This window comes from Typopeltis vanoorti, chromosome 3 (assembly GCF_054136105.1).
Source record: "Typopeltis vanoorti isolate ZY-2024b chromosome 3, IOZ_Tvanoo_1.0, whole genome shotgun sequence".
Taxonomy (NCBI): Eukaryota; Metazoa; Arthropoda; class Arachnida; order Uropygi; family Thelyphonidae; genus Typopeltis; species Typopeltis vanoorti.
The window spans coordinates 164,712,042-164,739,491 of record NC_143551.1 but is presented as its reverse complement, the minus strand read 5'-3'; the positions used below and the strand labels follow the sequence as shown (position 1 = coordinate 164,739,491).

Genomic DNA, 27,450 nt, shown 5'->3' with positions numbered 1-27,450 from the left:
TTAAGGATTTATTTTAGTATTTTTTATTAATTGTATATATATTTTTCTGTATTTTTATTTATATTTTACATAGTCTGGAAACCCTTCTCTATGGATCAAGCATGAAACTTTTTCAAGCCTCTTCAAGATGACCTCTAATCCGAGTGGTAGTCTCACACCAGGTGATGAAAGTGCATTTCCTACTTAAAACACTACTTAATGACTATGGCTAAAACAGGATTTGAACTTGCAGCCTATTGGTTGAAAAGGAAATATGATAACTGCTCAGTCTGCCAATGCTGGCGAGTTATGCATGTTCTTTGCAGGTATTGAAATTCAAATTATAATGTTTATAATAATGGTGATCTTTCACCAGGCGTATATTTAATATTGAGAGAGAGAAACTTCCTTCTGGAGCATTGTTCTGTGAATAATTTATCTTCACTTTCCCCTTGACCCAGGACAGATGCATAGAGAATGTATTACTGCATGATTGGAGTACACCTGTACTAAATTTAACTAGTGGATTTTCATGAATCATGAAAATGCACTAGTTAAATTTAGTACAGGATTATATGATTTTATTATATCTCAAGTAATAATATTAAGCACACACTGTGATTTTTCTTGTCTTAATTACAAATTCATATTTAACTTGCAATGAATGAACTGAGGAAGGAGTGAAAGTTGGAGCACTGAGTATTTGTACTTGTATTTTTAATGAGCTTCAGTAAGCTATTCAATTGCTGATGGATCATATGAAGCTGGGAGGGTTATTAGGAATGAAGCCATGTGGGGATCTTCAGGAAGCAAGGTGGATGGATGAGTGAGGATGTCAATCATTGAGATAAGTTGTTTGAAGCATTTACCTGGAATGCCAACTATAATGTAGCTTGAAAGTATGGTATTTATAAATGTAAGCCTGCATATTTTGTTGTTGTTGTTGCGGTATAGAGGCTGTTGGGAATCTGGTGGTTTTGGTAGTAAAATTAAATTCAGGAGATCCATTGCAGAGATGATGAAAACCTGGAGAATTGCTGCAGTAGTGTAAGTTGTTTGAAGCCTTGATCATACCATATCAGATTTCATCACCTAGCTTTTGAAGGTGGTGAAGAAACTTGGGAAGGAGTATAAAGAGATGTTAAAAGCAATAAGGCCTGTGTAATATTGGCTGTGAATATAGTTTGAGGAAGTGTAATCTATATTTAAAACTGGTGGACAGAAGAACTGTCTCAGTATGATTGAGACAAAAAAGATGAAGTATTTTCCAAATAGATGCTGGGAAGAATTCTTAATGGAAGAACAAGGTACCAGACAAAAGCTCATCCTGAGAACTTGCACAAGGGACTGAGAAGTAGGTTTTTGCACTGAGAGTAGTGCTCAAGATGTACCACTTCAGAGAGATAGGAATGCAGTGAATGAATTTAAGGTTTAGTATGATAGACTTTGTAGTGCCTAAAATAAATCAGTATCATGCTTCATTATAATGAGTAAAAACTGTTTGCTTGAATTTAGAACATAATTATAAGATGTATGCAATTATTCAGTAGTAATTTTGGAAAATGTTCTGAAATATAGTTCCTCAATTGATAAATGCCTGTTGTAGAGTATCTGATGGTAGTTTAATATACTGTTTTTCTTGTTTAGTTTTTATTTCTTTTTTGCTATTAAATTTTAGTTATTTCATATCATGCTGAATTATATATTTTATTATCTTAAAGTGGTGCTTAAGGGTTAAAGCTGTATAGCAGGAAGGGGACCTCCATGTAGCCTTTTAAGGAATGCGGAAAACTGACCTGTGCTTCTGACCTAATGTCCAAATCCTCACCTTCACATGGTTCACCCTGTTAGGTATCTACCTGTATACTGATTGAACAAGGATGTACTGGCAATTTGGAATTTAGCTGACCAAATTATATTCTTATTGGCTTATGATGGTACGACATAACAGAAGCTCATACTAGGTGGGGGGGGGTTGCCCAGTTAAACAAGGTCCCCATTGTTTTTATCAGTGAACCAAGGTGAGCAGCAAAAGGTCAGATAATGGAACAAATCCCAGAACACATCCCATCGTAACATAAGAAGCATCAATAGAAAAGAAATGGAACTAGCATAAGAATTGGATAAGTACCAGATCAGTGTAATAGGTGTGACTGAAACAAAGATGACGAAAACAAGAGAGATATTTCAAAAACATCTAGAAATGTTTTAGGAAAATTTGGAGAAAAGAGCAAAGCCAATAATGATTGATATCTGTTCAGGACATGGACTAGTTATTATTAACACCATGTTTCAACATAGTGCACAAATTCACATGGAGAGAAGATGCAAGAAATAAAGTTTCATTGCCTGTTATTGTTGATAGTGATGCTTTCCCACTCATGCAAGACAGGAGTACACAGTGGATTTCAAATTAATAGTGAACACTATTTAGTTTTGTACAGGATAAATTGAATTTCATATTGAAAACTAGAGTATAAGAATGTTTTAAAATGAATCAAATTTGAGCAGCTTTCAGTTGTGAACTGTAGAGTAAACACAAACATTATTTAAGCAAAAAGAAAAAAAAAAAAAAAAAAAAAGTAAGTTTGAAAATGAGAACAAAACCTGGGGGGGTGGATTATTCAGCTAGAGAGGCATGTGGTGAGGTTGTTTGCAAGGATAGAAAAATCAGAACTCCATGGTGAACTCAGGACGCTAAACAGGCAGAGAAGGAAACGGAGAAAGCATTATCAAAAGTTCCTGGCAAGTATGTCAGCTTATGATCTTGGAGAATACAGAGAAGAATGTAAGAAAGTGAAACACAGTGTAAAACTAGCTAAACAAAAGTCATGTGAAGACTTTGGTAAGAACATCAATAAATATAAAGAAGGTGGCAAAATATTCTGCAGGCTGTTGAAAAAGCTTAGAATTGAATGAAAGAATACTGTAAAAGGAATCAGAGATAAAGCTGACATGAAAACTAGAGATAAAAATCTCCTTGATGTCTTGAAATAATTGTTTTGTAAGACTGCTAAATGAAACAAGCATTCACAACAATGGTAGAAAGCACTCAACAACCGGGAATATATATCAATACTTGAAGTGGAGAAAGCCATCGAAAGCCTCAAATGTGGAAAAGCAGCTGGAATAGATGATATTCATCTGAAATGCTCAAATCTGGAGATATAAAAGTTTTACAGTGGCTGCATTGCATAATTCAGAGGGTAGAATTCTGGATGATTGGAGTAATACTCTCATAATTCCATCTACAGTATAAAAAGAGAAATAAATCGTTTTCAGAATTACAGAGGTATTTCCCTTTTTATAGATGGATACTAGAGAGTTCTGATCTGGATAAGATTTATGCTGGTATAATTGAGAAATGTTTAAGAAAAATTGCGGAAGGGAAGCTTGGTGAAAAACAAATCAGGTTTCAGGCCAAATAGAGGTTGTCAGGATCAGATTTTCACTTCAGAATAAACACTTGAGAAATCATGGGAATATAACAAGGGTCTGTATTTGAGTTTCTTAGATCTGGAAAAGGCATACGATAAGGTGCCAATAGGAAAGCTGTTCAAAACAATACAGTTATATGGTGTAAATGGAATGGTATATGAGGCATGTCAAGAAAGTAAGGTCTGGTTAAAAAAAAAAAATAGTAGAGAAGAAAAGTTTTATTATACGCTGAAATACCTGCACATATACTTTATTTTTCCACATAGTCGGCATTAACTTCCAGGCATTTTTAGTATTGTCATTACCAACTTCTTCAAAATGCATCAAAAATGCCTGCCGCCAGTGAGTTTGACCACTGAGTCATGCTGTTTTTCAGTTTTTCATCTTCAGAGCACTGAGATGGGAGCCACTGCTTCATATGAAAAACAAGAGGTCACTGGCTGTGAGGTTGGGGCTGTATGGTTTGTGGTCAAAAAGTTCCTATCCAAACTTCTGAATTCGGAATTTGCTGAATGGCTTGTCTGAGTTTCACAATACGCAGTAACATTAATTGTTGTTCCTCACTAAAGAAAATCAATGAACAAGATCCCTTTTCAATCCCAGAAAACAGTGGCCTCCTTTTTTTGACCAACAGTGCCTATTTCAATTTGTTTTGCTTTCAGATGATGAATAGCACCACTGCATTGATTGTTGCGACTTGGCATTTGTGAAATCCATGAAATCCACATTTCATTGCCAGTCACAATACAAGAAAAAAGTTCATCTTCTTCGTTTTTGTAACACTCCAAACTTTTTTTTGAGCTAATTCCACTCATTGCTGTTTATGAACATTGATCAGCATTTTTGGGATCCATCTGGCACAAAATTTCTTATTCCCCAGCATTTATCACAATTTCACGAATGACTGAGCATGAAACTCGAGCAATTCAAAAGAGAGTTCTATAATTGTGACATACTAATTCTCACAAGTTTTCATGTTCACTCATTCCACCAAATCATCTGTCACCACACTCTTCATTGTGAACATTGTTGCACTCTTCTTAAAACAAACAACACTATTACCTAACCTTACTGTCAAACATTATGTTAGCCCCATAATCCTTACATGGTTGTCAGTGAATTTCTGCAGCACTGTTGTTTTTCATAAACAAAAACCATATCACACCACAAACCTCACAACTAGTGGGATTTTTTATCACAAGACTCGATATAAATTATTCATAGAAGACAACAAACGATAACATGCCAAAAGCAAAATAGCAGCTAGCTAATGAGTCACTCTCTGATATAATGTGTGAATCCCGCTTCCATATCTTATTTGGCAATAAATTGTGAACGGACCTTAATCTCTGAAGATGCCTTGTATCAGAAATTAAGTATCTAATAATGGATCACAATATGAATTAAACCTAATATCAAAATTGGAGATGTTAATCTGAGCTCTACTTTATGCAGATTATGTTATACTTCTAAATAAATCCATTACAAGTCTGCAAGATTCCCTTACTAAATTGAAAAACTATAGTGATAAATTTGTGGGAAGTTTTTCCACTTGGTTATACTATAAATTAAAGATACCAAGAAATTATATACTTGGTTTAATCCTTTATCCAAGTGTAAGCAAACAAATTTGCGCCTGAACTATTTTCGGGACTGGGGCAACTCATATAAAGAAGCTAAGATCACATCACTTGCCTTAGTATCCAAATAACTTAGTATCCAAATTATAAACCAAGTGGAAGAACTTCTAACAAGTTTTATTAATATCCACAGTATTTTAATAATAAGGTGTGACACATTTTGGCTATTCGTATATGAAATATGACTTCTGCATTACTTCAACCTTAGTATCATCTTTGGGTCTGGCTCCCACTGAGGAGACCTTAATAAAGGTCAAAACCAGCCTGGGTAGTGACCCTTCCCTTAATGCATTTCATTATACATGTCTGCAAGGAGATGCATTTTGTATTATGGGATACTAAGGAAAGTGATGTGAAGTCTTAGCTTCGTTATATAAGTTTCTCCAGTCCTGAAAATAGTTCAGGCGCAACAAACTTGTTTGCTTACACTTGGATAAAGGATTAAACCAAGTATATAATTTCTTGATATCTTAATTTACGGTGATAAATTTGGTATGGAAATCAGCAATAGAAAGACAGAGGCAATGAAAATAGGCAGAAATATTGAAAATATTAATTGCATCCTGAATAGAGAATCTATAGAACAAATAAAACATTTCAGCTATTTATGCACAATAAAAATTGTACATAAATTTATTTTCATCACTAAAAAGTGATGAAAATAAACAGAATTGGCAAAGGTGATATGGTAGGAATTCAACTAAATAAATTTATAATGAATAAGAGAGAAATTGGTCAAAACACTAAACTAGCTATATACAAGGCAGTGTTCAAACCAATTTTAACTTAAGAATCTGAGTGCTGGGTTAAAATTAAAGCACTTGATCAAAGACTAGAGACCATAGTAATGAGAGTTCTCAGAAAGATTAATGGAATAAACAGATAGCATCTGTTTATTCCATTAATCATCAATGACAGTATCATATTATGATATTTGAAAACAAATAAACATTGTTAGCATTCAATAATGCATTTAGCAGATCTAATCTCGGTGGTATGGTCATTTGAACAGAATGGGAGAGGAAAACGTTGTGTGGAAAGGCTTATGTGCTCGTTGCACAGATTGATAAGAAAACTATTTATTGACTTAATTGCTAATATTTCGCTGGTATTCTATCCAGCATCTTCAGAGCACACAAACAAAGTTTGTTGCAGTAGTGAGACAACTGCAATCCAGTGTAACAGTGGGACTAGTATGAGTAATTGTAGCGTTCAACACAAAGACTAAAGTGCTAATTAGGTGTCATCTAAGTTGGGGGGTGGAGAGAGAAAGAGAAAGCAGGTATTAATTTGGTCTTAGGATGACTGCCTCCCAAATCTTTGGTAGATTTATACAGCTATACTTGTTGAGGTTTGGAGTATGTTTCAAGGCTTCTGTTGATTCCAGGAACAACCTCTCTCTGACTTGTAAAAGCTTCTGTGCAGCTTATGTTTTTTTCCAATTGATTCTGTGTGCAGGGGTATTAAAAGCATGGTCTGCCAGACACGACTTGCAGTAGCAAAAGTACCGGATATATTTTTTGTGTTCACTGAAGCGGATGTCCACAGTTCTTCCTGTCTGTCCATAGTATGAACAGGGCACCTCATAGACTCCTGGATGTGATAAAGGAGAGAATCTGTTCTTAGGTGAACGCATGAGAGTTGCCAATTTCACATAAGGTTTAAATACTGCATAGTTGTTTGTTAAGCACTCTAGATATATTTTCAGATGTGTCTTTAATGTATGGGATGGTGATAGCTTTGTTGTAGTCTTCTGTGGTAGACAGTGGGGGAGATTTTTTGGTGGTAGAGGGGGGAAAGATTAGCAAAACAGGTGTTCTTAGCCATGTCGGTAGGAAATAGATCCAGAGGATGACTAAGATGTAGATGGATTGATACAGTAAAAAGTGCATTCGAAGACAAATATAAGATCTGATAATAGTGGATTTTTGACAGATGCGATTAATTTGGAGGAAAATTGTTGAACAGAAGTTAGTAATGATATAAATTTTTCATGTGCACCCCCATGAGGGCACACAGCAATGATGATTTTATTATCTTAAGAGAGATCTTCCCTGCTTGAAACCAGTTCTGTTTTTTCATCCGAAATATCTGTCGAATTGAGCAACATTTTCAGGGAATGCATTGCTTGCATTACATGAGGTTTACTGATATTCGTTTGATGTTTTTTTTTTCTAATATGAAAGTTTCTAAATTTGAACTGTTACTGCTCTGGTAATACAAAACTGTAAAGAAAATTTAATGACCCTCACAATAAGCATTTGAAAGTTTTGCAAATCTTCCAACCTTTTCACTTAAGGTTCATCTTAAGAGGATAATGTATAATTACATTATCCTCTGTAAAATATAAGATTTCCAATTATTATTACCATTACCGTATTTAGCAGATATTTCACTGTGATTCGTAAGTTTTTGTCTGCAATTAAGGGGAATGCCCTGAAAGGTTCTAGAATAAATATCAGTTATCATTTGATACGAAGTGGGCAAGCAGTATTAAACTATAGTGCATAAGTAATATGGATGAAAATGATTATCTCAATAAAAATAATGCTCAGGAAAAAATGAAAGGGATAAGGTAAACTTATTTGGAATATAAAATATTCTTAAAATATAGAACTCTTATATCATAAAAATAACATTTAAAGGAAAGTACTGAGTCATGAAATCTGATTGCATTAAATGAAAAATAAAGTGTCATATTAATTGCAAAAATAGTGAAGATGGAAATCTTCATGCATTTAATGAAGTTACAACAAATGTAAGTTTGCACCACAAAATAGAAATTGGGAAATTTTTCTTTCCTATTCCATATTTAATTTGTGTAGACGACATAGCTAAAAAGGAAGACTAAACATAGACATTTCTTAACCAAATGACAGCAAGTATAACATTTAAATAATGTTATACTTGCATTTAAAAAAAAAAACATTTAAAAAAAAACAGAGCATTTAAATAATCGATCAAGTTTTTAATCCAACAGAAGTACAGAGACATACTAGAATTAAAACCTAAAGATGAAAAACAAAGATATAATGGATGAGTATGATACCCTTGATACAATATATTGAGCAACACAGAAAAAAATGGTTATAGCATGTGAACAAAATGGACAGGAGCAGGAAGATCAAAAATGACTTGAGGTGACACCTACATCCTTCCTTATATCTTCATTCCCTCTATGCTCTTTCCATAATGTTCTATTCAACCATTTTATCATTCATCTCTGCTCTTTCCAATTGTTCCTCCTGAGTTCTCTTTATTACCACCAGTATTAAAGATACTAAATATAAAATTATATACCTAAATCGTATTTTGATAAAATTCATGAGTTTATCAGACATGGCCAAAACACTAGTACAAGTAACCCTTGTATGAAGCTGATGTTAGATTCCATAGAAATGCCGCGTTATATAAATCACATTATGCGAGACTCAGATCACATAGAAAAAGTGGGGTTAGGTTCCAAAATCGTTCTGTTTTTCATTTAAGTTAAGAAAACATAAACTATAAAACAAATACATAGTAAATTTATAAAAAAATTATAAATTTACGTAAACTTCTTTGCACATAATACATAAATGTTTTATCATCATCAAATGTCTGTCATGTACCCTCAAGGGGTGTACAGGATATCATAGTACTACATGAAAAGTTTACATCATTACTAACTTCCTATCTACAATTTTCCTCCAAATCAGTCTGTTACTTGTCAAGACTCCAACATTATCAGATCTTATATTTCTATCGTCTAAGGCACTTTGTACCGTATCAATCCACCTATATCTTGGTCTTCCTCTTGGTCATTTTCATGCCAACCTGGCAGAGAACACTTGTTTTGCTAATCTTTCCTCGCTCATTCTGTTTAAGTGATCATGCCACCTGAGATTAGCTCCGCTAATGCATTCATGGATGCTGACAATGCCAAGTTCTTTCCTAATATCATCGTTTTTAATATAATATTGCCATTGATGATATGTGTTCACACCTCTAATCTTTCTCAGAACTTTCATATCTGCGGTCTCTAGTCTTTGGTCAAGTGTTTTACATCTGACCCAGCTCTCAGATCCATAAGTTAAAACTGGTTTGAACACTGTCTTGTATACAGCTAATTTAGTGTTCTGACTAATTTCTCTCTTATTCCATATGAATTTGTTCAAATGACTTCCTTCCATACCAGCTTTGTTGATTCTGTTGTCTATTTCTATATTTAATTTACCATCTTCACAAAAAATCGTGCCTAAGTAGCTGAAATGTTTTACTTCTTCCACAGGTTCTCCATTCACAACACAGTTGACATTTTCAATGCTTCTGTCTATTTTCATTGTTTTGTCTTGTTATTGCTGACCTTCATTTATAACTATTACAACAGTTATTCAATTTAGTCAGGGAATCTTGTATACTTGTAGTGAATTTATTTAGAAGTATAACATCGTCTGCATGAAGCAAACAGCTGACATTAGCATCTCCAATTTTGATATGCCTCCGTAGCACAATTGGAAGAACGTCAGTACATTGCCATTTCGATTGGACCAGGGCTAAGTTTGATTCTCGTCTTGATGGGAGGAATCTTTATGTGGACTTTTTTAATCAAATGTGAGTTAGCTGATCTCATACAGAGGTAGCAGGGTTTTTCTCTCGAAAAACTCAGGTTTTTCATCCTGCATACAGACAAATTGGCTCTTCAGAACACACACAATTTACAGACAAAAAATACTACTTGTGGTTATGGGCGGTAGATGGCATTCATAGAGATGATTGGTAGTAGAGGTTCGGTGTAGTGGTGGAAACAGTTGTATAGTAGGTGTCACGAATAATAATAATAATAATATCATGTTTAATACCACTTTCCTTCATAATGTGATCGATATAGATAATGAATAACAGAGGGGATAATGTACATCCTTGTCTCACACCAGATTTAACATTAAACCATCTTCCTGTACTTCCTTCAATTCTAACTGCTGACTTACAACTCAAATAAAGACTAAGTATTGCTTGATATAATGCCCCATTGAAACCATATAACTGTAGCTTATTGAATAGCTTCTCTCTTGGCACCTTGTCATATGCCTTTTCCAGATCTACAAATCTTAAATACAGATCTTTGTTATATTCCTATGATTTCTCAACTATCTGTCGTAAAGTGAAGATCTGATCCTGACAGCCTCTATTTGGACTGAATTCTGTTTGTTCTTCACCTAGCTTTTCTTCCACAATTCTTCTCGACCGTTTCTCAAGTATACTTGCATAGATCTTGCCAGGAACACTCAGTAGGGAAATACCTCTGTAATTCTCACATTCAGTTTTATTTCCCTTTTTATATATATGGTTACTATGAGAGCTGTACTCCAATCATCGGGAATTCGTCCCTCTGTCCAGGCCTGTAAAACTTTTATACCACCATACTTCAACATTTCTGGTCTAATCTACTCCTGCTGCCTTTCCACATTTCAAGCCTTTAATGGCTTTTTTTACTTCAAGTATGGATATGTATTCCTGACTGCATGCCTGGTCAATGTTTTTTAGCCACTGTGCTGTCTTTCAAAGTAATTACTCCATACTTCAAGGATAACTTTTTCTCTCATTTTCATGTCACCTTTATCTCTAACTCCTTTTACAGCACTCTTTCCTCCATTTCTGAGCTTCTTCGACAACCTCCAGAATATTTTGCCGCTTTCTTGATATTTATTTTCTATGTTCTTGTCAAAGTACTCCCATGACTTTTGTTTAGCTACTTTTACACGGTGTTTAGTTTTCTTACATTTGTCTCTATATTCTCTAAGAGCACAAGCTGACTTATTTGCCAGGAACTTTTGATATGCTTTCTTCTTTTCCTTCACTGCCTCTTTAACTTCCAGTGTCCACCATGGAGTTCTGATTTTTATATCCTTGCAGACAACCTAACCACATGCCTCTCTGGCTGAATCAATCAGGGTTTTCTTCAGGGCTTGCCACTGATTCTTCAAGGTTTGGTTTTTGATCTCAAAACACTTTCATTTTTTCTTGAATAATATTTGTGTATTTTAGTCTATAGTTCACATCTGAGAGCTGCTCAACTTTTATTCGCTTTAAAACTTTCTTACATGTTATTCTTTTCAATATGAAATTCAATTTTATCTTGCTCAAGGCTAAATAGTGATCACTTCCAATTTCAAATCCTGTGTACACTCTGGTGTCCTGCACCAGGGAGAAAACATCACTATCAACAATATCATAGTCGATGAGACTTTTCTTATTCCTTGCCTCTTCTCTCCATATAAATTTGTGCACATTTTTATGTTGGAACATTGTGTTAGTAATAACTAGTCCATGTCCTGAGCAGAAATCCAACAGATATTTGCCATTATTATTAGCTTTGGTCTTTTCTCCAAATTTTCTTAAAATATTTTTGCATGTCTCACAATCATTTCCTACTCTGCTATTTAGATCCCCAACAAGGACCAACTTTTCCTTTTTCATTGTGTCAGTTGCTTTCTCTAAAGCCTCAAAAAAATTAGTTCATTTTGTGGGACCATAGGCACAAATAAGTCTCATTGTCCAGTTCCCCATTCTCATATTTGCCCACATCACTATACTTGAGACTGCCTGCCATTCAAGAAGATTAGCCTCGTATTTTGTGTTGAATACTATGGCTACTCCTTCTTTTTCTTGATTGTCATTGCCATATAACATTTTGTATTTATTGCTCAAAGACCTCTCACCAGTTTTTGTCTTTTTTGTTTCAGTCACCTCTATTATGTCGATCTGGTACTTATCTAATTTCTCAGCTAGCTCAATTTCTTTGCCATTCAGACTTCTTATGTTGATAGTACCGATCTTAAACTCTGGTGATGTTGAGTTAGGGCGTGTTTTTAGATTTGTTCCAGTGGCTGAATTTTCGCTGTTTGCCCTGGTTCCCTGGCAAAAACAACGGGGGCCTTTTGTGTTGTTTAAACAGGTGACACCCCAGCTGGTATGAAATTTTGTCATGTTGTACCATCAGTTTGTATTTTGGTTTAAGCCAATAAGAATACAATTTGGTCGGCTTAATCCCAAATTGCCAGCCCATCCTCGTTTGTTCAGTATGCAGGTAGAGGAGAGGTCTCCTCTCAGCTGTATAACTGAGAGGAGACCTCTGCAGAGGTCACCTCTTAGTTATACAGCTTTGACCCTTAAGCACCTCATAAATGTTTTAGGCAAAATAAAATAAAATGTATATTTTAATCATCATCACTGTCTTCATAACTAACATTTCGTAGGTGTTCTTTATTTACGAGTGGCTAGACGTCGTCCTCGCTTGAAATCTCTTGGACATAATTAGTGTAATTCTCATTGTATACTTCGACTTGTTTAGTTATCAACAAGTCAGTAATAAGAATTTACTTATCTGTCGTTTACTTACCACTATTAAAGTTCATAATATGGAGCTAAACAAATATCCAATTGTCTTGTGAATTTTCTGGAGCGCTCCATTGTGAATCATTATCCATTAAATAACTTTCTTGCCAAGTTCAATCCTTCTGCTAATTTCTTTAAACTGAATTCTTTAACAGATTCATTGCAATCAGAATCTTTGGTAGAACTTTCCCACCATTTGGTTCGACGTCATCTATTAATTGTAGATGACGTCAAACCTCCTCATTTAAATCTACTTCCCCATCAATTAATTCACTAATTTCGTTTTCAACCATATCGCAAAAGTGCTCTAAGTGGCCATTACTATAAATATATATATATATATTAACATAAAGAAATCATTACAATATGTAGATCACCAAAAAATTAAGTGCTCAGATTGAGATTAACACACTTATGATTTCTAATGTGTTTTCCTGGCAGGAAACGAAGACGATTTTCAACAATAAATACTTTATACGGTAAACAGTAAACAATTGACGTACATGCGTGCTAAAGGGTATTTCCCTAATATAAATTCACTGCTTATAACTACATGCGTGATACAGCAGACGCAAATTTAACAAATATAAAATTTGATTTTTAAGTCGCGTGGTGAAAAATATATGAAAAGATAAAGGGTTACTACAAATTGTAGTAACCCTTGTAGACCGCATTGTATAAGTACCACGTTATACGAGGGCTACCTGTATTGTGATAACATAATTCACATATTCAGCATGTTGTGGTTCTGTTTCAAGGGGGGGGCCCTCCAACATTTGAAAAAAGTCAACTATCTGAGGATGGCATTTCCCCACGCTAATAGGATAACACAAAAATCACTGCATTATGCTGGGCAGCGAACTTCATTTATCACCTGTTTCCTAGTGCCACAGTGGTCTGGCCTTTCCTCGGAGGAGCGGGGAGGAGGAAAGTGGCCATCTTACCTCATCTCATGCCTACAGTAGTTCACTCCTGGATGAATTCCTCCAGCTGTTTATATCTTCCCATCTAACAGGTTGGTGGATATATTCAGCACTACTAACAGGGCCACCCAAGTGAAGGTGTAAGCAGAAGATTTGGACCATCCAGACTTCACAAAAGTTGAGTGTACTTCAAATATAGTGGTGGCCAGAATATCAGTTCCATCAGTGCTTTTAGACAAAATGAAGTTTTGTCCTAGATGCTGCAGGTTGTACAGTTTACCAGACTATCCCAGAAGAATATCTTTAGGTGATAGATGAATTTTATTTCCATAGGGAGAGACCACCCTCCCTGCCTGAAGTGCATGAAGTGAGATTCCTAGAATAACTAACCATTAGCCAATCCATAGAACCCTTGTAATGTAATTTTGGTTAATGGTTTTTCATGGGTTAAATTCACAAGAATGGATATAAAAAGCTAAACTTCTGCGAGTGTGAACGTAAACAACTAATTAGCATCTGATTTTCCAAGATTAATTGTGCATTAATATTTTTTTTTTTTTTTTTTTTTTTTTGCAAGATCTATAAATGTATAATTAACTTACACAAAAATTCCTTCAAATTTTTCATTATACTAGAAAATGTTCATTGAAATATGATTTTATTGATTTTTTTTAGCGGTTGATTTAAAGACTGGTGCTGGTTCAATTTACAAAGGTCCTCCACAGTCTGGCAAAGCAGACGTTACTCTAACTATGGATGATGAAGACATCATTAAACTCATGCTTGGAAAATTGAATCCACAAAGAGTAAGAGATTGGGATTTATGATTAAATATAATAAGTTATTGATAATGGTATGAGTTGTTTAAACTTTTTGAATACATTTAAGACATTGTGAATTCCAACAGAATGAATCCTTGAATACAAAGTCCATTGATAATAATATTGAGTGTTAAGACACTCAATAAGGCATCCACTATGTTAATATCATGAGATAGATTTCTTTGAATACTACTCATTTGTAAAGATTTTTAATTCTTTGATGCACCCAGGAGAGATGTCACTTTCATTGGTGTTATCATCAATTACATGATGTGTACCCTCTAGGGATGTTCAGGTTACTATGACAGCACTACATGATTAAGTTTACTTTATTACTGATCTTCTATCAACAGTTTTCCTCTAAATTAGTCTAAAGGCACTTATCACTGAATCAATCCACCTAGATCTTGGTTTTCCTCTGGGTCTGTTTCCTGCCATCTTGGCATTAAACACCTGTTTTTCTTACCTATCCTCTTCTACTCTGTTTAAGTGACCAATACCACTGTAGATTATCCCTACTCACCCACCTCTCTTAAGTGCTAAAAGTGCCAAGTTCTTAAATCTTCATTTTTAATACGATTCTGCCATTGATGCTATCTGTTTGCTCCTCTAATTTTTCTCAGAACTCTCATATCAGTTGTCTCTAGCCTTTGAATAAATGCTTAATTTTTTCTAACCTAGTTCTCATATCTGTAACTTAAAACTGGTTGGAACACTGTCTAGTATATTTCTGTTTAGTGTTTTAGTTAATTTTTCTTTTATTGTATGTAAGTTTTATTCATCCAGTTGCCCACCGTACCACCTTTTCGTATTCTGTTGTATATTTCCATATTTAATTTGCTATCATCATATAATAAACAAGTGCCTAAATAGCTGAATATTTTACTTATCCTACAGGTTCTCCATCAAGAATACAGTTGAAGCTATGTTTTTGCCTATTTTCTTAGTTTTGGGCTCTCTTTTTTTGCTGATTTTCATGCTAAATTTGTTACAGCTGTTAGTCAGTTTAGTTAGAAGAATCGTGAAAGTTTTCATTGGATTTGTTTAGGACATCATCTATATAAAGCAGAGAGCAATTTGAATCAAATTCTAATATCAGGTTTAATGCCTTTCTTTCTTTCTTAATGTGAACCATATAGATGATGAATAAGAGTAGAGATCTGCAACCTTATCTTACACTTGATTTTATATCAAATCCTCTTCCTTTACTTCCTTCAGTTCTAACTACTGACTTACATTGCTCTATATTGTGTTCATTTATCCCATATAAATGTAGCATTTTGAACAGCTTTTCTCTGGTCACTGTTACTTGTGTTTTCCACATCTACAAAACTTAACTACAGACTTTTTATATTCACATGATGATTTTTCAACTATTTGTTGTATAGTGAAAATGTTATACTGACAACTTCTGTTTGGTGAAAATGTCAGTGATACAATTCTTCTCTTATGGAACACCATCTTTTGATAATATTATCTCTCTCTCTCTTTCCCCATGTACTACATTCCGGTTATTTTGTGTGACAAAATAATTTTTACCTACAGAAAGAAGATACAGCTATGATCTCTCTTCTATTCTCTCTGATTGTTAACTTTTATATGGAAACTTTTGAACAGTGTGCTCTAGATTCCTTTACTTCAAAACCCACAGTTTGGCTTAGATACATTGACAGTGTTTTTGTTATCTGGCCACATGGCTGCTGAACTTTAAACATCTTCCTCAGCCACCTGAACAAACAAAATGATCACATACAATTTACTTTTGAAATTGAAAATCGAAACTCACTTCCTTTTCTTGATACTCTAGTTGCTCATCTTCCCTCAGACTGTCTATCTTTCACTATCTACTGCAAGCCTATACATAACAGCCAATTTATACAATCTAACTCTTACCACCACCACCCTTCACAAAAACTTGGAGTCATTAACAGAGTTATAGCAATTTGTTGTAATAAACAAGCTCTTAAGAAGAATTATAAATTTTTAGCTCTCTATTTATAAACAATGTTATAGCAAAAATGCCATCAATAAAATTCCTAATACATTAAAGGGTTATCAGATAAAATGAATTCGACACCATTACAACCTTAACGCTACTTTTAAACCACTTATAAAATAAAATTTTTAAAAAAAAAGCATTCGACCCCTCCAAGGAACCCCCCCCCTTAGCCAACACAAGAGTATATCACATCCATTGCACCTGTAACTTATCTTACATTTGGTGAAACTGTACACACAAATCCAATCAAATTTAACAAAGTCACTGAAATGCTATGGTGTCTAAGCCATTGTAACATAAACCAAGTACAAATCAGATCTTGGTTTATTAGCTTTGGTCTGCATTTATGAAGGACTGTATAGCTGTGAATTAGGTTGTGACAGAAGTTATACAACACATCACAATAATGAGCCACACGTCTAACATCCTGGTGCAATGATCAACAAATCTAGTTCATTTGATGTACTAGATTTGTTAACTTAGAAATCTCCCTGTTAATACAACTTTTTTTTTCCGATAAGTTTGTAATTTAAGATGTACACAATATGATTATGAAATGAGTCATCAAACAGTCTTTCTGAAAGTAATAAAAAGTGTGCTCCTCATCATGAAATTGCATTAACAATGTCTCCTTATGTGGTCTTTCATGCTCTTCCTTCTAACATCTTTGAGCATTTCCCAGATATGTCTGGGCAATCAGACTTATGCTTTGTCAGCTAAAATATTCCATGAAGCATGCGGATTCTCATTACAGCCACCCATCCATTCTCATCTTCCACTTTTTATCTTTCTTCTGACTCACACTTCATCATTCATATTACATTCCCCTTCACTTACCCTTGCATTCATCTCTGTGTTCTTTATAAAACTTGCATTTTTGTGGCTTTTATCAAAGATGTGAACCACGCCATCTCACTGTTAACACGAAGAACATTTCTAGTACACTACTTTTTACCATTTTTGTTTTCCACCCACAGGTTTGATAATGAATGCACCACACACACACACACACACACACACACACACACACACACACACACACACACAAAGCATCTTGCAACGTCCCTCATATTAAATTCATAAATAGAGGCATCTTGGCCACATTGTGCTCTTAGAGCTGATGCTATTAGCTGCACTATGGTATAATAGTCTCAGCCTATTAAACTCAAGCAAATAATGGACACTCAGTTAAAACTGTCTTATAATCTAAATTGAATATAAATCATGCAATATTGATAGTTATAAAACTTTTTTTTTCTCTTTATGGCAAAATTTTCGACTTTCTTCCATTTGCCCTTTAAGGAAACTCTTCTGTTTTTGTTTATTTTTTTTTATTTTGATTCTTATGTTCAACAGAGATATTGGCACTTTTTCCAGTTTGGCTGATTATACCAGTTTGCATGAGCAGGGGACCCTTTATCCTTTAAATGCCACAATGATCCAAGTCAGTGTTTCCCAAACTTTCAGTACTCGTGTATCCCATTTGAAATTTTATTAGCATCGAGGTACCCTCAGACAAAGGCAGTTTGGAGAAAGTTACGATAACATTTCATTCAAGCTCGAAAGATTTTTTTTTTTAACATTTGTATTATAATAAATTTCAAACATTGAATCATTTTTTAATTTTTTCACTTTTAGTTATATATATATATATATATAGTTTTTCCTCAGAAAAACTTAAAATCTCGATTTACAAAAAACCTACCCACACCAACAGATATCTCCATGGTCAATCCATCGTTATCCTCCTCAAAAGTTTGGAATCATTTCTACTCTATGACATCGTTCTCGCTCTCTTCTTGATGATGAGATAGAACTTAATAAAGAATTCATTTTCTCAGGTCTACTTTTCAACTAAATCATTATTCTCAAAAAACTACTGATAAATTCCTATTAAATCCTCCCAGTCGCCATAATGAAGAGACCAATAGATTAAAGGTAATATTTTTATACCATACATAAGCTCCGTCTCACCCAAATTAGCCAAGGTTCTTAGGAAATACAACATAAGAACTTTATTTACTTCTCTTCCAAAAATCCGAAACCTAGACGTCATAATCTTAAATATCCTGGTGTTTACCAGATCTGGTGCAACTATGACATATCTTACTTTGGCCAAACAGAGAAGTCAATCGAGTTACGCATTAATGAGCACAAGGGAGGCGTCACTTACAAGAGAATGCGAGCTAGTGCTTTGTCTAGTCATGTTCTATTCTCAGCTAATTCTAATGAAGAAAACTGTAGCCATACAGTCCTATGGGACGAGTCTAATAACATTTTCCGTTGCCATGATGAATTAGAAAGGAAGATAATAGAATCAAAGGAAATCATTCTCAATTCCCTACATCTCAACAACAACCTGAGCTACAACCTTTCAGACTGTCATTGTGCCGCTGTCAAATACCGGCATTCACGAGATGCTATACGCATGCATACACTCAACAATGATGCCAACGAAGGAACAGTTTTGAATGCGCAGACTTCAACGTTGAAATATATACGCACTGACTTTCCGTGTTGTTTACAGTTATTTCCTCTATGTTTTACTGGTTATTCTTCTTTTTTAATGTGCACTTGATGAAGGTTGATACTAGTTGTGCTAGTACTAATAAACTTTGTTTTCATTTCTCTCGGTTCTAGTCATTCAATCTTTTTATAAAAATGTAATTATAAATATATATACACATATATATGTATGAAGATTAATTTACTTGATTGTTATACATATTTTTAAAAAGAATTGAATGACTTAAACCGAGAGAAATGGAAAAAAACAATTTATTAGTACTACACAACTAGTTTCAGCTTTTTAACAGCCTTCGTCAGGTGCACATTATAAAAGAAATAACCATTACACATGGAGGAAAAAACTATAAACATCACGGAAAGTAAACTTATGTATTTAGCGTTAAAACATTGAAGTCAACGTATTCAAAGCTGTTCCCTCGTTGGCTGCATTGTTAGACGTGTGCGTGCTTATAGCATCTCGTGAGCGCCAGTATTTGATCACAGCAGAGTGACAGTCTGAAAGATTATAGCTTAGGTTGTTGTTTAGATGTACAGGGTTGAGGATGATTTCCTTAGATTCTATAATCTTCCTTTCCAATTTGTCATGGCAATGGAAAATGTTGTTAGATTTGTCCCAAAGGATTGTATGGCTATGGTTTCCTTCATCAGAATTGACTGAAAACAGAACATGGCTAGATAAAGCACTGGCACATGTTCTCTTGTAAGTGATGTCTCTCTCTTGTGCTCCTTAATGCGTAACTCGATTGACTTATCTGTTTGGCCAAAGTAAGGAATGTCACAGTCACACCAGATCTGATAAACACCTGAATATTTAAGATTATGATGACTAGGTTTTGGATGGCTTACTAGAGAACGGATTTTTGGAAGAGGAGTAAATAAATATCTTAGGTTGTATTTTATAAGAACCTTGGCTAATTTGGGAGAAACAGAGCTTATGTATGGTATAGAGATATTACCTTTACATTATTCGTCTCTTCATTATGTCAACCAGGAGGATTAAATAGAAATATTTTAGAATATCCATTTAGTCAAAGTAAATCTAAGAAAATTGATTTCTTTATGAAGTTCAATTGGGTCATCAAGAAGAGAGTGAGCTCTATGTCCCGAAGTAGAAATTATTCCAAATTTCTGAGGAGGATAATGATGGAATTGACTATGGAGATATCTGTTGGTGTGGGTAGGTTTCTTGTAGATCGAGATTTTTAGTTTTTCTGAGAACGGGTCAGTTTGACGTCTAAAAAAGGAAGGGAACCATTAGCGTCAAACTCAGCCCTAAATTTAATATTTAGGAGTTGACCATTTAGATGTTCAAGGAATTTCAGGAGAGATTCACAGCCATGGCTCCAAATTAGGAAAATGTCATCAACATATCGTTTCCAAAATCTTGATTTTCGAGGGATAGGAAGAGATAGCTTTAACTTCCAAATCTTCAAGATAAATGTTGGCAAGTACAGGAGATAAAGGATTACCCATAGCAACACCATGATTTTGTTTATAGATGGTATCCTGAAATTTAAAGTATCCTGACTTGATGCAATCAGTAAGTAAGGCTAAGATCTTTTTAGATAATTTATCCTTGAGTAGTATCAGAACTTCCTTTGTAGGAACATTTGTGAATCCATTTTTATCATCAACAACGCAAAATCCCCTACAGACAACATCTCTTCATCGGAACGACAGGCTCTTTAGAGGTTACAAAATAACAAAAATATAAGTATTCTTCCTGCAGATAAAGGCAACTCCATAGTTGTTCTTAACTTTGAAGATTATAAAAATAAGATGCTTGAATTATTACGGAGTGACACTTACTCAATGCTCGAGAGAGAGAGATCCTACTCGTGAACTCCAAAACTGGACCAACAACTTGCTGAAAACTACCTCTGAACTCTCTAGAAACATTTGCCTTTATCTTCGCTCTCTCCATCCACTTATTCCACGTTTATATGGAGTCCCCAAAATCCACAAGGAAAATACCCACTTCGTCCTATCGTTGAAGGTATTGACTCTCCAACATACAACCTTTCCAAAAATCTGGCAAAATCTCTCAAATGTTTTTCTGGCAAGTCACCATCTTTTATTAATAACTGCAGATTTTGTGTCATATATTAAAGATATTATTGTCAAGGAAGATGAAATCATGGCTAGCTTTGAATAGTCTCCTTGTTCACAAATGTTCCTACAGACGAAGTTCTGGTACTACTCGAGGATAAATTATCTAAAAAGATCTTAGTCTTACTTACTCATTGCATCAAGTCAGGATACTTTAAATTTCAGGATACCATCTATAAACAAAATCATGGTGTTGCTATGGGTAATCCTTTATCTCCTGTACTTGCCAACATTTATCTTGAAGATTTGGAAGTTAAAGCTATCTCTTCCTATCCCTTGAAACCAAGAATTTGGAAATGATATGTTGACGGCATTTTCCTAATTTGGAGCCATGGCCATGAATCTCTCCTGAAATTCCTTCAACATCTAAATGGTCAGCACCCAAATATTAATAGGGCTGAGTTTGAAACTAATGGTTCCCTTCCTTTTTTAGACGTCAAATTGACCCGTTCTCAGAAAAACTAAAAATCTCGATCTATAGGAAACCTACCCATACCAACAGATATCTCCATAGTCAATCCCATCATTATCCTCCTCAGAAATTTGGAATAATTTCTATGTTGGGACATAGAGCTTGCTCTCTTCTTGATGACCCAATTGAACTACATAAAGAAATCAATTTTCTTAGATCTACTTTTCAACTAAATAGATATTCTCAAAAAATTACTAAAAAATTCCTATTTAATCCTTCTGGTCACCATAATGAAGAGACAAATAATGTAAAAGTAATCCTTCTGGTCACCATAATGAAGAGACAAATAATGTAAAAGGTAATATCTCTATACTATACATAAGCTCTGTTTGTCCCAAATTAGCCAAGGTTCTTAAAAAATACAACATAAGAACTTTATTTACTCCTCTTCCAAAAATCCGTTCTCTAGTAAGCCATCCAAAACCTAGTCATCATAATCTTAAATATCCTGGTGTGACTGACATACCTTACTTTGGGCAAACAGATAAGTCAATCAAGTTACGCATTGAGGAGCACAAGAGATACATCGCTTACAAGAGAACACGTGGCAGTGCTTTTTCTAGTCATGTTCTGTTTTCAGCCAATTCTGATAGCCATACAATCCTTTGGGACAAATCTAACATTTTCTGTTGCCATGACAAATTGGAAAGGAAGATTATAGAATCTAAGGAAATCATCCTTAACCCTGTACATCTAAACAACAACCTAAGCTACAACCTTTCAGACTGTCATTCTGCTATGATCAAATATTGGTGCTCACGAGTATTTGTCATGCACACGTCTAACAATATAGCCAACGAGGGAACAGCTTTGAATACATTGACTTCAATGTTTTAACGTTAAATATATACATTTACTTTCCGTGATGTTTACAGTTTTTTCCTCCATGTTTAATGGTTATTTCTTTTATAATGTGCACCTGATGAAGGCTGTTAAAAAGCTGAAACTAGTTGTGTAGTACTAATAAACTGTGTTTTCCATTTCTCTCGGTTTAAGTCATTCAATTCTTTTTAAAAATATGTATAATAACCAAGTAAATCAATCTTCATACATATATGTGTGTGTATGTGTATGTGTGTGTATATATATATATATATATAATAAACACATATACAATGTGTTTATTATATTTACTAATAAACTGTTTTTTCCATTTTTCTCGGTTTAAGTCATTCAGTTCTTTTTTAAAACATATATATGTGTGTATGTATATGTAATTTCATATTACACACACACATATATATATTATAGTAGAAACAAAAATTATGAAATTTAAAATTTCAAAAGAATTAAAAAAAAAAAACTTAAGGAGAATAAATTTAGCAGAGAATTCTCACTGCATGCGTCAAACTACTTGAATTTTTTTTTTTTTTTTTAATGCGTAATTGGAACATGATCATGCCATCAACCAGACCCAACAGAAATGGAGGTTAATCCATTTCTGTTTTTTAGTAATTGAAAAATTAATTATAGAATTGACCAGGTATTTGCAACAATATGGCAACAAAAATATAAAAGTTAAAGGTAATATTTCTCCCTTGAAGAAATACATACCATACTTTGGGAAACACTGATCTAATTGATGAAAAGGATCTTATAGCAAACAAATAAGAATTACTAATTTTTGGTATTGCTTGAAACATTTCAGCGTTTTGTCTTTTAAAAACTCATGCTGTTCTTTCAGAAATGCCCTGGATGTACAGAATGGCAGTGATTTTTTTTTTGGGGGGGGGTGGATTAAATTTGGAGAATATTGTCAACTTCTTTTGAGGAGTGCTTCCTCACCATACCAAAAATATCAGTGTGTTATTATGAGCCCACCAACCTAATAATAATTATCTCCTTACTGTGCCCATGGAACAGTGAGGATTATGTTATTCAGATGCAAATTTATCCTTATATCTATGAGGTTGCTTTGGACAGGAGAGAATTTGCCTTGAATAAAATTTAATTATGAACCCTGAACAGTGTTTTTAATGAGAATCCCATGAAAGGTTAGAAATTATAAAAAAAAAACCAACACTTTGGTGCTTTCAAGCTTTCTCAGGCTTCCATCAAGTGATGGCATCAAAGTGATATCACCTTGCTTGATGAAATTTGTATATCTTTTGAAGTCGTTCACAGACACCTTTCAATAATTAAAAATGTTGTTCTCCTTTTTTTCTTGGAGAACAAGAGCATACTCTGCAAACTAGTCAGGATTTGTTTGCATTGTGAAATTATTATTATTATTACGGGCGACTCCAGGGAGTCCTTAGACTCATCGAGGGAGGCCCTAAACATCATGTCCACACAACTATACGACATTCTCACAGTTATATCATACCTTGCCTTGAACTCACTCACTGTCATAGCACCCACAACAAACTCTGGCAGGTTATTCCACTCATTTACCACTCTAAAATAAAGAACCCATCTCTAACACCCTTGCTAACCACACTCTTGCCCAGCTTCTATAGATGTCCCCTAGTTCTCCCACCACCAATCCTGATCTCAAAAATATCCTCTGAATTAATCCTGTAGAAACCCTTTAGCAATTTGAATGTCTCAACCATATCTTCCCTATCCACCAATTTCTGCAACACGCAAATCTTCAACCTGTTCTCATAAGGTTCATTCCATAGACCTGCTATCATCTTGGTTACTCGCCTCTGGATCCTTTCCACCTCCTCCCCATCAAGAAGAAACCTAGGTGATGAAATCTGGGCACAGTGGTCAAGATGAGGTCTTATCAAGGCTCGGTACAGAGGAACAATAACTTGCTTGTCTCTGCTCGTCAAAGTATTTTTCAACAACCAAGTGAGTTGATGAGCTGATTTAGCCACTTTTGCAATGTGCCCCCTAAACTTCATCTCCCTATCCACCAACACTCCCAGGTCCCTGGCCTCATCAATCTCCTGGAGTACAGTTCCACCAATGTGGTATACTGCTGCTAATCTTTTCATCCCAAAATGCATAACCTTACATTTTGTCACATTAAATTGACATCCATTCTCCTTAGCCCAGAACTCCAATCTATCCAAATCGTCCTGCAAGATTTTGACATCTTCTGCATTCTCTATTGCCCTACCCAACTTTGCATCATCAGCGAACAAATGAACTGTTCCTCTTAGATCTTTCCCTATATCGTTAAATAACAAATTTAACAGCAGTGGTCCACGAACAGAATCCTGCGGCACACCACTAGTCACAGGCCGTCTTTTGGACTCTACTCCTGGATAAACTACTCTCTGATATCTCTCCATCAACCACCCACCTATCCATCTCACCAACCCTATATCCATTCCCATATGTTGCAGTTTACAGATTAGAATTCCATGTGGTATCCTGTCAAATGCCTTAGCCAGGTCCAGCAGTATCACTATAAACCCATTACCCTTATCCAGTTCAGCTGTCACTGTGTTATAAAACTTGAGCAAGTTACTGAGGCATGATCTACACTTCACAAAGCCATGCTGTCCCCCGTACAGTATCTCATTTTCATCAATCCATTCCTGTATTTTTCCCTTGACTACTTTCTCCAAGACCTTGACAACGACTCCTGATATGCTGCTCAGTTGGTAATTTGCAACAGTAGTCTTGGATCCTCCTTTATGCAGTGGAACTATTTTCCCCCTCTTTTCACGACTTCAAGAATAAACCAGACCCGAGACTCAGATTAAACAACATGGTCAAGGACACTGATAATTCTTTAGCCGCTTCACGTAAGACCCTGTGCCGGTATACCATCCAATCCCACAAATGTATTCACATTAAGGTTCTGTAATAGACTATTCACCTCCACTTCATTCATCACAATTCCCATATAAACTAATGGTTCCTTCATTTTTTCGATGTATATCATCCACTACCTGGATGATATACTCTTGCAAAGTGCTCGCTCAGTAACTCCACCACTATATCGACTAATTCAGTGATCTCCTTACCATCAGCATTCCTTAAAATCATTCTGCCATGTACAGTTTTTTTTTTTTTTTTTTTTTGCTTGCAGCATATTGAAAGAACTGTTTGGGATTCTCTTTAGCTTGCATAGCTAGTTTGCTTTCATAATCTGCTTCTGCTTTTTTTTTACCAAACTCGTTACCCTTCTGACCTGCACTTTATACTGTTCATGTGCCTGCAGGTCACCTTTCTCTTTAAATTCCCTCCACAGTTGTTTCTTTTTTTGCAACTCAAGCTTAATGGTGTTATTCATCCATTTAACCCCTACTTGTTTTACTATTTGGACCCTAGGTATACAGTCAGCCATAACCTCCTGTAAATGCTCCTTGACCACTTCCCATGCTGTATCGACATCCAGCCCTTGCAGTTTTACATGCCATGGCACTGATCCAAGCAATCTCCTAAGCTTGTCATACTTGTCAGAACGGTAATTCCATATATACCCTGTCTTAATCGAAAATTCCACACCTTTAGCCACCTCCCAGGTAGACCTTATGATCACTCTCACCAATAGGTGGCAACATGGTCATATTCATTACAGTCAAATTCTCAGATGCTATTACCAGGTTAAGCACTCTAAAACCCCTAGTATTTTCAATTACATGCTGTCTCAGATAGTTATCCCTTAATAATTGAATAAAATCCATTTCCTTCCTCACATGTGTCCTCTCCTCCTTCCAATCAATGTTACCATAGTTGAAATCCCCCATAATAATTACCCTCCTTCCACTCATGTTATCAGTTTGTTTATGCATATTATCTCCACCATCTATTCCATCACCTGGTCTGTAGCAGCACCTAACTGTATATTTTGTTCTGCCAGTCTCAATCTCACACCAAATAGCCTCAAATGAGCTCTTTTCACTATCCTGCAATACAACTTCAATTCTCCTAGGCTGCAGTTCATTAGCTATCATCAATCACACTCCCCCCCCCCCATTTTATTCTCTGTCCCTCCTAAATACACTATAACCTACACATTCTATCCCACTAACTATATCATCTTCCGTCAGCCATGTTTCAATGTTTCACTAATGCCAATAACCTGTGGCCAGGAAGAGCCAACCAAAGCCAAAAATTCTTCCTTCTTGTTCCTAATACTCCTGGCATTAGTATACATGAAATGCAGAGGTCCCTTTGTCCCACCCTTATAATTATAAAAATTATAAAAACATTGACAGCATGAATTTTTAACCCATCTTCAATACTGAACAATAATCTTGACCCGATATCCCTCTAAACATTTATTGTGATTTTATATCTAGCATATTCACTCTCTTAGTTACCAACTTGCAGAGAACATGTGACTCATTCCTTTCATAAAAGATGAAGGGAATGAGTCACATGACTAAATGTTGCAAGCAGTAATGCAATATCAGGTATTTGCTGCAACAATTATGACTAAATGCTGGCCATAATTGTTGGATGTGCTGTGTTTTGAAGACTTAAAAATACAATGCAAATAGTAAAAAAGAAACAAGTACCCAAAATTTTAAATGCAAATCAGAAATGCAAAAATACAATGTTCTGCTAGGAGACTAAGCCACCTTCACTTCTTTTGAAGAGCTTCTACTAGTATATAGACTAGTAGGTGTCCCTCAAAGGCTAGTATATGCTAGTCTGTAAAAATGAATATTGAATGCCCTTACTTGTATTCATTTAGTAATTTATACTGTTAAAATTTGAAAATAATAGTAATAAATTTTTGAAAAGAATGTCATTACTGTTTTTTTTTTTTACATTATTTGAAGCAGTAATTTATGAATTAATTTTTTTCATTTTCTTATTATTTAGGCCTTCATGACTGGACGGTTGAAAATCAAAGGAAATATTATGCTTACACAAAAGCTTAACCAACTATGGCAGGAAATCCTTAAAAGTGAAAGAGCTGTGGAATTACCTCTCTTAGCACCAATTCTCTCAGATAAGGTCAGATTTAAGAAATAGCAAATAACAATTTAGCATTATAGAGTTATCCAAGATTCTTTATTACTATACTGTATGGACTTTGATATATGGCCCACAGGTTCATATCTTGCTTTCAGTAAAAAAAAAAAAAAAAAAAAAAGCCTGCTTTGTGAAATTATAGAACTTGAAAAATATGATGAACTACCAAAAAAACTAAATCATTGCTAACTTAGTTAACGATCGAGTCCTATTTCTTAAAGATGTCTTCTTTTTTAGTTTAATTTTTTTAAACTTTTGGAATAAAAAGGATTTT

General features: G+C 34.8%; 1 protein-coding gene across 2 annotated transcripts in view; it reads left to right on the top strand.

Moving 5' to 3' along the window:
- Mfe2 (peroxisomal Multifunctional enzyme type 2) overlaps window positions 1-27,450 on the top strand; it is a 668,623-nt gene that overhangs the window by 563,633 nt on the left and 77,540 nt on the right. For both annotated transcript variants that reach the window (XM_090390952.1, XM_090390951.1), the window contains exons 27-28: window positions 14,033-14,163; window positions 27,024-27,158. In XM_090390952.1, the coding sequence (XP_090247078.1) occupies window positions 14,033-14,163; window positions 27,024-27,158 (266 nt within the window). The remainder of the gene's footprint in view (window positions 1-14,032; window positions 14,164-27,023; window positions 27,159-27,450) is intronic.